This window comes from Oncorhynchus mykiss, chromosome 3 (assembly GCF_013265735.2).
Source record: "Oncorhynchus mykiss isolate Arlee chromosome 3, USDA_OmykA_1.1, whole genome shotgun sequence".
Classification (NCBI taxonomy): domain Eukaryota; kingdom Metazoa; phylum Chordata; class Actinopteri; order Salmoniformes; family Salmonidae; genus Oncorhynchus; species Oncorhynchus mykiss.
The window spans coordinates 65,424,573-65,436,459 of record NC_048567.1 but is presented as its reverse complement, the minus strand read 5'-3'; the positions used below and the strand labels follow the sequence as shown (position 1 = coordinate 65,436,459).

General features: G+C 39.4%; 1 protein-coding gene across 2 annotated transcripts in view; it reads left to right on the top strand.

The window, feature by feature from the left end:
• The first annotated feature begins 4,306 nt into the window (after positions 1-4,306).
• Positions 4,307-11,887, top strand: part of xpo4 (exportin 4) — a 39,305-nt gene continuing 31,724 nt past the window's right edge. The window contains exons 1-4 of one of the 2 annotated variants that reach the window (XM_036974949.1): positions 4,307-4,380; positions 5,942-6,047; positions 6,571-6,712; positions 6,869-7,007. In XM_036974949.1, the coding sequence (XP_036830844.1) occupies positions 4,315-4,380; positions 5,942-6,047; positions 6,571-6,712; positions 6,869-7,007 (453 nt within the window). In that variant the 5' untranslated portion in view covers positions 4,307-4,314. The remainder of the gene's footprint in view (positions 4,381-5,941; positions 6,048-6,570; positions 6,713-6,868; positions 7,008-11,887) is intronic. The other variant, XM_036974950.1, reaches the window with a different exon arrangement.

The following is an 11,887-nucleotide window of genomic DNA, read 5'->3' as shown; positions in this document are numbered from 1 at the left end:
TTTAACAAGGCACACCTGTTAATTGAAATACATTCCAGGTGACTACCTCATGAAGCTGGTTGAGAGAATGCCAAGAGTGTGCAAAGCTGTCATCAAGGCAAGGGTGGCTACTTTGAAGAATCTCAAATATAAAATATATTTACATTTGTTTAACACTTTTTGGTTACTACATGATTCCCATATGTGTCATTTCATAGTTTTGATGTCTGCACTATCATTATAAATGTAGAAAATAGTACAAATAAAGAAAAACCCTTGATTGAAATGTGTGTCCAAACTTTTGACTGGTACTGTATGTATTATTGGTACATTTTAATGCCTCCTAATGACCATGTGTTCATTTGACCATTTGATATTATGCTTGTGTTACTTAATTGTGTTGTGTTATGCAGTGGAGCACTGCTCAATGCAGGAAATGCTTTATTTTCTCCAATATCTCTAAACTATATGCTTTTTGACAATCAGCTATTGATGCAGTCTTGTGTGTCCAACTGAATAACTGTACAACAGTATTCCATATTTGATTGTTGTACTGACTAGGAAGGATTAGGAAGTTGCAAGTTCTGCCTAATGTCAATTCCTATACATGGAGTGCACTCATATCTCAAAGATCAAATTTGTGACAAAATGTAAGAGGGGAATATTTTAAACAATTACAATTGTTGTTTAAATGTGTCAATAGTTTTTTTGCTCACCTGCATGACAAAATTAATTGAAATTGACATTTTTAGAACGTGCCTCATGTCTTTAGGATTGGGCTGCAAATTCACTTCATTTGATCATCGTTGTCAGCGCAAGTAGGATTGTCAATCCACGTTCACCGGGATGGACTACTCAGTGAAATAGCTTTATAGAGACTGTGCTCACCAAGTCAGTTTTCTAGTGTTTGAGTGTTTGAGTGTTTGTGTGTGAGTGTGTTTTCCCTGTAACTAAGTTTTGAAAGTGATGACTGACAATCTTTGACTGATTTGAGATCTAATGTGGTGACTCATGATGTAACTTACTTGTACCTTTTTGTATTTTTACCCTTGGGAGTTTCTCATGTCTTCGATTCTCCTTAATGTATAATACAATTCTGTTACTCTTGAATATATATATATTTATACAGATATACATACTTTAAAAAAATCTTTATTCTTTTGAATTTCCTCTGAGCTAATGTTCAAACATCCTTGTCTGCAGTATTATAGACAGTATAATTTGGACAACATATATATCTCCTTTTTTACATATGTATGAATTGAGAATTTGTAAAAATGCTTTCACTGTCCTCACCTGTAAAATATATGTATAAATTAAATTAACCAGTTTCTATTTGTGTTGTAATTTCTAAGCCAACAATGTTATGTCTAAATGTATAATACGATTGATTCTTGTTGGCTTTGAATATTAGGCTTAAACCATTTTTGCAGAAAATGTAGATGTGGTTATTACACTGTACAGAACATTAGGAACACCTGCTCTTTTCATGACATAGACTGACCAGGTGAATCCAGGTGAAAGCAATGATTTCTTATTGATGTCACCTGTTAAATCCACTTCAATCAGAGTAGATGAATGGGAGGAGACAGGTTAAAGGTTAAAGACAGGTTATTTTTAAGCCTTGAGACAATTGAGACATGGATTGTGCATGTGTGCCACTCAAAAGGGTGAATGGGCAAGAAAAAAGGACATCCAGCCAACTTGACAAACTGTGGGACGCATTGGAGTCAAAATGGTCCAGCATCCATGTGGAATGCTTTCGACACCTTTTAGAGTCCATGCCCCGACAAATTGAAGCTCTTCTGAGGGTGTTCCTAATGTTTTGTACACTCAGTGTATGTGTTGATTTGAGAAAAGTGAAACACTGATCAGTTCATTTATTTTTTTACTTTTACAGGAATTTGTCTTTTATTCAAGAGCACTGAGATTAAACAACAGAGCTATATACACAAACAAGCTGTGGGTTTACAGTAGTTATAGCACATACAGTACATGATAAATTCTGTGCAAAGTCACAATGTCCACATTACTCTTCTTTCAGTCCCAGGCTACTTTAAAGTGCCGATTGCATATTGTGCAGTTTACTGCTCCTAGGGATAAAAGGGCTCAGAGTCGTTTGTCCTAGCCATGGGGATACGGACACTAGGACTAGTTCTTCATTGGCTTTGCAGTTCTGCATTGGGGTCTACGTGAGCGGGGTGTGTGTGTGGAGTGTGACAGGGTAGAGTTCAGAAAATAGAACAATATTCAGGGTAGAGTTTAGTGTTGTTTTGGGTAGTTTGGGGTTCTTTTGGGTTTTGTAGAAGCTTGGTTGCTTGAAAAAGCACAGCCCCCTTCAATATCGACCCTTTGTGCCTACAACATCAAGGAGCCTTTCCAGACTCTGAAGTCAGGAAAACTGAGTTTGGTGTCAGCCAGACTAGTTCCGTAGGGTTGTTTGATGTAGCTGTTTTGGGTAGTTGTGCATTTTGGGGTATTTGGGTGGTAATTATGTGTTGTTTTGGGTAGTTGTTGTTGTTTTGGGTGGTAATTTTGTTTTTTGGAGGAGCATTGTGGGTAGTTGTGGGTTGTTTTGGGTAGTTTGTGTTGTTTTGGATCATTAGAATGACCCCTGAGAGTTTGAATTGGGACAGGAACATGTATACAGGGAGCTATACAAATACTGTATCAATATTCTCTCTGTCCAATATTATTTATTATTATTTTTCATACGTTGAATGTGTTGGAATTGGAATTGGTGCCAAACATTAATATCCACAGAGAACAATGAGTTGATAGGATGTATTTTTCAACTACTGATCATACTGTTCATTTCCAGCAGATAGAGACATAGACTGTGACATGCATTTTTTTCTCACCATAATATTTATTTAGAAAATACAAATGATACATTGACGAGAGTGTTCAAATATAGACCTGAGCATTATTTTATTCAGTATCAAATTATAATGAAATGCAACAAGATATTTTCACACAGAGAACACATCGAAAGTGGTATGGTATCAGTTGTAATTTTGTAATTCCATTGTGTGGGCTACCTCTCTGAAGGTGTTATAAAGGTTGAGCAATATTTTTTGATGAAACATGGTTTCCATTTAATCAATGGTAAGATGAGCAATACAGTCAAATATTCAAATGGGTGTTGATTACAACTTAAATCTATGCAGGTTATTCATCTTGGTTGAAAAAGGTTTATGTGTGGTAGTATGATAAAAATTCAGATAAATGTAATTGCAACTTTTTACCAGCAGAGGAAGTCCAGCACACAGTCTGTTCTACGCCACACAGGCATTATATTCAGGGAGAACTAGTTATCACCAACAATAATTATGTAAGAATTGATGACAATGTCAAAAATAAATATATTTAGCCTACTATGAGGTATCAAATACTTATTTTACAGAAGGAAACAATGAGATAGAACAATCAGAAGTCATACAACAGATAACAGGCTGAAATCAAATGGCAACAGATGATGTTGCGTGCTCAGATTAGGACATGCACACTCCATTTTGGACATGGGTTTATAACTGTCACACAGTTAAATAAATATGTGGTATTTGAACATAAGCCTATTGCTGTCACATGGTTGTAAAAAACGTGGCCACATATTTTCTAATAACTTACATATCTCATTGAAATAATTTACATCATAATTTGAAGCTATAAAATCACATGTAACACAATAGATTTTCTATGATAGGCTAGTGGGGCAAGGAATGACATTTCCATAAGGGCAACATGACTTTTTTTCCATAAGCATATCGTTTGTCTCCTATGCTATGACAAACATAACAGAAACAACAGATCAGGTCCTCTGGGTTTATGATCAAACATCCAATAATTGATCATAAACCCAGAGGACCTATAATTTATGATAAGGTAAATGTATTAACATAGATCTCTGGTAAGTAATTTATACATTCTTAATAAATAGACCTAATGGGATATAGTTTAGTAGTTAAAGTTACCACCTTTATTAATATTGTACAAATAATTTTCAAGTCAAAAGTTGAGTAAAAAGCTTTCAATCAGACATTTTGAGATGAGGATTCAGATGATTTGTGTTACGTTTTTTGGTGAGATCTATGGTGGTAGGAATAGTCACTAAAAATGTAGGTATCACATCATATCACGTTTGCAAGCGTTGGCGTGTAAAAACGAAGACCCTTACGCTCAATTTTTATGGCTATCTATTTCGATTACATAACCTCCAAATAGGCACGCACCATCCTAAAACACCCTGACAAGAGAGTCTGTCCATGAACTCATTGGCTCCGAGTACCGCTTAATCCCACAATGCAGCGCATGGCGCGTCATTGAAGAGGGACCATGATGGCGGCGGTCGGTTCACCAGAAGTGATTTCACAGCTGGAAAGCGCTGCCAAAGTTTTAATGGTGAGAAATATAATCTCATTTTTATGTGTTTTTTGGTATATGCTTTGTTCAGGGGTTTACTGAGAGTTATGAGACGGCGAGAGATTTAGCGGGCACAGTTATTTATCTGAGAAAGGATCGCGATGCGTGGCGCAGTGATGTCTCCATCCCGCAAAAAATATAGGATAGCCATCATCCCCCAAAAGCCACAAGCGATGTGTGACAGTGTCTTGTGACGATTTTTTTCCTAAAAACTTAACTAGTAGAACACACATGTTTACAGGGACCCACACACTTGTTTAGTTAGTTTGATACAATATGTAGTTGTATTTCTTCCACAATTGACAGTTCGGTGAGCATTCCCATTGCACGGCGTCGACACTGTTGATTCACCATGTTCCATAGCTAGTAGTTACTGACTTTACCCTCGATTTGTGGCCAACGTGATGCATCAGTCAATTAGGGCGCTGTTTCAACTCCCTGAATAAATCATAAAGCCCAGTTTTAGTCAAATATAAGTCATATATTGGAAACAATTAGCTAACCATGTGTTGGCTAAAAGTTATTGGATCACACACTTGGTCAAGTACCATGCTTGGGGGTGGGTATAATTCCAACAGGAACGTTCCAACCGAAATCTGTTCTAAAAACGTAAATAACAAGGGTGCCAACAAACAACGCATACAACGTTGTATAGCGGCCGAATAAGATACTGGGTAGGGAGTGGGCTGTTTCATTAAGTTTTCACTTCACCACGTTTATTCGGGAAAAAATCTCTGGTAGCCTATGGACAAACATTTAAGAATAAGCAACGTGGTGAGTTGATGCCTATTCGGCAGCTAGTTAGGTGAATTGATCTTGCTACTTTGTATGCGTTGTTTGTTGGCAACATTGTACTTTACGAAGTTTTTGGAACAGATTCCTGATGGAACGTTCCACAAATAATACCCACCCCCAAGCTTGGTGACGGAAGTGCTCTGGGGAGCTCGTGCCGGTTACCTTGATTCCCTCTCATTCGAAGAAATCATAACTATTTGGCCAAGTTAATTATATTCGATACGTATTTATTTATTACTACTATTATAATCAGGTCTCACTAATAGTGTTTTGTTATGTTTCTGCTCTCCGGAAATAGGCTGATGTTTATTAGACATGAGTTAATGACAAAGTGCATTGAACTCCAGTCTTTTACCCGTATGCACCTTTAAGGTGCGCTCAACTATTCCCTTATTACACCTTCCAGGTTATAATGGGTTAAAATTGAGTTTCTAAACAAATGTCAGCTGTGTGTGTGGTAGGGGGAAGGGTTGGGCATGGGAAGGAGGGTTGGGGGAAGGAAGGCCCTGTCGTGCTTGTGGTCAGGACAGATAAAGGGTCTTTTTCTCCTGCTGGCTGCTGAGTCCGAGCTGCTTTTACTGCAATTAGGCTTTACCTGGAATGTGAATTTCCTGCAGAGCTGAATTTTAGCCACACTGCTTAGCAGTCCATCTGTGGAAATAATTTTAATGTGGTGTGTGTGAGACTTACTGTACGTGGTGTAATAATTGACTGTACACTAATGGTGTGTGTGTGTGTGTTTTAGGCACCGCCGTCCATGGTCAATGCAGAGCAGAGGCAGCATGCAGAGCACATATTCCTCTCCTTCAGGAAGTCTAAATCACCCTTCGCTGTCTGCAAGCACATCTTAGGTAAGAATCACTATACAAATGCTTCAAAACACTCAATGTTTGTTTGCGTGATACTTAATGTTTGTGTTATCTGCTGTATCTCCTGAGATTAGTTAGTAGTTTCTGTTTTTTGTTTTGTGAACTCAGTAACTTATATTTGAGTGTGCTGTGTTTTCCCACAGATACATGTGACACTGTGTGTGCTATGTGCATGTGTGTCCAGAGACCTGTAATTCTGTCTCTGTGATTAATTTCTCTCCCTCCACAGAGACCTGTAATTCTGTCTCTGTGATTCATTTCTCTCCCTCCACAGAGACCTGTAATTCTGTCTCTGTGATTCATTTCTCTCCCTCCACAGAGACCTGTAATTCTGTCTCTGTGATTCATTTCTCTCCCTCCACAGAGACCTGTAATTCTGTCTCTGTGATTCATTTCTCTCCCTCCACAGATACCTGTAATTCTGTCTCTCTCTCTGTGATTAATCTTTCCCTTCACAGAGATCAGTCATTCTGTCTGTCTCTGATTCATTTCTCTCCCTCCACAGAGACCAGTAAGGTAGACTATGTGCTGTTCCAGGCTGCCACAGCCGTCATGGAGGCGGTGGTACGGGAGTGGATCCTGCTGGAGAAGGCCAGCATCGAGTCGCTCCGAACATTCCTCCTCACCTACGTCTTACAGAGACCCAAGTAGGCCTGTGTGTGTGTGTGTGTGTGTGTGTGTGTGTGTGTGTGTGTGTGTGTGTGTAAGGGGGGTGTATGAGTCAGTGTAGCGGCAGCATTAATTTGATTCTCAAGTATGACGCAATCTCACCTCATGCAGTCTCTCCTCTCTCCCTCCCCCAGTCTGCAGAAGTATGTCCGGGAGCAGATCCTGCTGGCTGTAGCTGTCATAGTAAAGAGAGGTTCTCTGGACAAGTCGATCAACTGTAAAGGCATCTTCCACGAAGTCAGCCAACTCATCAGCAGCGGCAACCCCACAGTGGTAAGAAACACAGGCCTGATTCGTAAACTCATCCCCGACGCAAGCGAGACATGTATTCTTGACTCCACTATGATTATCGAAGTCCTATCACGTAATATGTCAAACATAGAAAATATAATATCCGGTATTGTGATAAGTTAGTCAGTTGAAGGTGAGCCGTTTGGCATTCCATTTCTTTAATAAAATATGCCTCTTAAATAGGAAAGAACTCAACTCTAAAGTCAAGAAATAACTGAAACGTTATATTGGTAACTGCATGTTATGGAAAATACTATATAGAGACAAACAGCGAAACAACGCAACCATGGACCAAGTAGCTGACAACTCGACTAAAGTGAGTTTAGAGGCAATACTAACAGACATTTGCACTGCCAAAGACCAACTGTCTAAGCAGATTAAGAAAATATCCGATGTAAAAAAAATCTAAACTGTTATGACTGGGCAAACACGGAGGAGACGGGATTTTAATTATTTATTTCACCTTTATTTAACCAGGTAGGCAAAATAAATAAATATAAATCAGTTTAACCCTGGAGAAAATCGCACAAGAAAAGCTCCAGAAAACCGTGGATGAACAAAAATATATTATTACGAGGCTTACTGAAAGATTAAACGGGATGGAGGACTTCAGTCGCAGTTCAAATCTTCGTTTTGTAAATTTCCCAGAAAGCTGTGGAACAACCGGAATGGAAAAATTCCCGGAAAAGGTAAAACCACAGCTACTGGGCAAGGAGAACTTCACATGGGCTCCCACAATCAAACAAGAGAACTTCACATGGGCTCCCACAATCAAACAAGAGAACTTCACATGGGCTCCCACAATCAAACAAGAGAACTTCACATGGGCTCCCACAATCAAACAAGAGAACTTCACATGGGCTCCCACAATCAAACAAGAGAACTTCACATGGGCTCCCACAATCAAACAAGAGAACTTCACATGGGCTCCCACAATCAAACAAGCACATCGAACAGGCGGGCCGAGAGGGGACATGAGCAGCAAACAAAGGGCCATCATTGCAAAGTTCCTTAAATATAGGAACAAAGAAAGTTCTGACTGTCAGGAGTCGGACCTTTGATGAATGAGGGCTATCGGATCAACGTCGACATGAGCGGAGACCTCTACATGAAATGCAGAAAATTCAACCTTTTAAAGAAAAAGCCATGAGAAAAACTAATCACTTTCTTTCTGGTGTACCCCACTCATCTATGGGTCAAATGGAAGAAAATAAACATCACATGGAAATTAGTGAAAGAAGCTACCCGATTCCTGGATAACCTGGACAAGGAGAACGGTGGAAATGTCAATGAATGAACTCAAATTGTATTTTTCACATGCGCCGAGTACAACCGTACCGTGAAATGCTTACTTACAAGCCCTTAACCAACAATGCAGTTCAAGAAATAGTACAACAAAAAAACTAAAGTAAATCATTCAAAAAGTAACACGAAAATTACATAACAGAAACGTGACTATATACAGGGGATACCGAGTCAATGTGCGAGGGTACAGGTTAGTCGAGGATATGTATAAAGTGACTATGCATAGATAATAAACAGCGAATGGCAGCGATGTAAATAGTCCGGATGGCCATTTGATTAGTTGTTCAGCAGTCTTATGGCTTGGGGGTAGAAGCTGTTAAGGAACCTTTTTGTCCTAAACTTGGCACTCCGGTACCGCTTGCCGTGTAGTAGCAGAGAGAACAGTCTATGACTTGGGTGACTGGAGTCTTTGGCAATCTTCCTCTGCCACTGCCTACTATATAGGTCCTGGATGTCAGGAAGTTTGGCCCCAGTGATGTGCTGGGCCGTACACATTACCTTCTGCAGCGCCTTGCGGTCAGATGCTGAGCAGTTGCCATACCAGGCGGTGATGCAACCGGTCAGGATGCTCTCAATGGTGCAGCTGTAGAACTTTCTGGGGACCCATGCCAAATCTTAAAATCTAATTTTATTGGTCACATACACATGGTTAACAGATGTTAATGCGAGTGTAGTGAAATACTTGTGAGTGTAGAGAAATCTTTTCAGTCTCCTGAGGAGGAAAGGGTGTTGTCGTGCCCTCTTTACAACTGTCTTGATGTGTTTGGACCATGGTAGTTCATTAGTGATGTGGACACCAAGGAACTTGAAACTCTCGACCCGCTCTACTTCAACCCCGTTGATGTTAATGGGAGCCTGTTCGGCCCGCCTTTGCCTATAGTCCACGATCTCCTCCTTTGTCTTGCTCACATTGAGGGAGAGGTTGTTGTCCTGGCACCATACTGCCAGTCTCTGACCTGCTCCCTATATGCTGTCTCATCGTTGTCGGTGGTCAGGCCTAAGATCAGTTGTCGTCAGCAAACATAATGATGGTGTTGGAGTCGTGCTTGGCCACAGCAGTCGTGGGCGAACAGGGAGTTACGGAGGGGACTAAGCACGCAACCCTGAGAGGCCCCAGTGTTGAGGATCAGTGTGGCAGATGTGTTGTTGCCTACCCATACCACTGTATAGACTAAAGGACAGCTTCCCAACATACAATGTATGACAGATAGGGCACTGGACTATTGCCTAATGCCTTCACTCACACCTATTGAAAAGACAATCACAGCACCAGTCAAGCGATCTGTCTAAATGAATAACACTTTAATGACGGTTGGCTATTGAGTCTAAATGACAACCCATTAATTGGTAGGCTATAGCCACAATCTATTTGTTTATTAATTATTGTTATTAATGTGGGCAACATGATATCTTGTTGATTATATTTTTATTCTCCCATAGAAAGTACAATGAATAATGGTCATGAATTAGTTCAAGTGAACTGACAGCGTTTTAACTACTTTGCAGATATGAAACAGACAATTATAATATCAGTAAAAAAAAAAAAAAAATCCTTTATGATGTTTTAAAAATAGGTTCAATGTGACTCAACATTCCATGACGTACACTAAGGCATTGTTGGCAGAATAGATGGATGCAGTTCAATGCATGACTAATACAATTCACCATTACATTTCTTAGCAGTCCAAAATAATATTGATTTCAGGTTGTAAACCACACCTGGTCGTTTACATTGTTAACTGCCTCCACCCATTCGAGATGCACTGTTTCAGTTACAATGAACAAATATTTTGAACAAAAACGGACAACTGTAACTAAGGCTGGGAATGTAAATACAATCAAACTAGCAAGGGCAAGCATCACAAGTCAGTCATAACGAGGCTAATAGGCTAGCGCACATGTCTCAAGGCCCGTGGGCCGAATAGGACACACAAGCGAGTATAAATGAGTCAACAGTTGATACTTTATGAAATTACAGTCTGTGCTCGCATCGGTGAATACAACTTCAATTACGTTACTTTTGTGTGTCCTGTTTACAGCGAGCAGGCGAGCAGCGGAGGGAACGTGTACAGACACATTCCACATTCCTAGCCAGGCTACTAAAATGTTGCAGTCTAGCTTCGGTTTGCAAAGCTTGACAATTACTAACAGCATATTATGCACATATGCAAGCATAGCAGCAAAGACCGGACAAGTATTATTTATGTTTTAATATGTTAAAATGTTATACAGCATTTACTAGTGGACATTTATAAAGGGACATATTTTTTTCTAATAAAACAATGGCCAGTTTGGGTCCCAGTTATGCTTTTTTTAATGTATAAACAAATAGGCTATGTCTGGCCTATAAGACAGATTGCGAGTTTGAATCTCATCACAGACTTGAGCATTTTAGCTAATTAGCAACTTTTAAATTGACTACTTTTTAGCTAGTTTGCAACTACTTAGAATGTTAGCTAAATCTTCCCCTAACCTTAACCCAAACTGCTAACTCATGCTAAGGTTAGCAAATTCGTGACATTGAACGCTTTGCGAATTCCAAACATATAATACGAATTGTAATTCGTAACATCATACGAAATGGGTGATGGACATCCACAACATAATGTAACGACCCTGGGTTTATTGTTTCATTACAATAACATATCATACTAAATGTAGTGTCCTGGATTTATGTACAGAATAATACAAAAGGCTGAGAGGCGGTTGGAGTGAATTTGAATGACTGTTATCAACAATTATCGTATTTTTTGTAGTTGTCAATCCAATGTATTTGGCATCGATCAAATGGGCGGGCAGGCAAGTTTCCATTCAGTTGTCAAAACTTGGGTTGGGACAAGCATGCATTGGCAAACTGCATAAGGATGAGCAGGTTACTATTCCCCATTGTTTATCAGTACAATTTTGAAGGCCAACTAGCTGAAAAAGTTTGAGAGTGTTTATCTAACGTTCCCTCATTAGATTTTTAGCTCATCTTGCTCTGCCTAATATAGGTTGTTGATCTTGTTGATGTGCATAATAGACAGCTGTGGGAGGGATAGCCTACCTTTTCATGGTTGTTTGATCAGTATGACTGTCAAGTTCCCAAATGTAAGATGACTCTTTTGGCAGGAATCCATTCAGGTGTATTTTGTGTTCGAATTGTCTACATTTGCAATGTTGCTACTGCCTGTAAACACCGTTCAGGTCGTAGTGAATGATGGCAGGCCCATGTGGCAAAAAGCCTATATACAAATAACTTTTTTTGCCTATATTATTTGTATGTAGGCAAGTAGGTCTATATACAAATATATGAATTGTGTGTATATAGGCCTACTGTAGCTCTGATTGGCTATGCCGCAACGGTCTGTGTAGACTCCAGTACTGGGCAAGACAGATGGTTTTATTTACTGCAGTGTCTTAATTGTCCAAACGCAAGGCTGGTTTCCCACTCTATATTATTATAGAATTTTCACAAATGCCTTACTATACGTAATTCCCAAACATTCTATGAATTTATGAAAATGTGAAAATGACCATACCTAAGTGTTCGCCTTTCAGATTTTTTTTATTTTTAT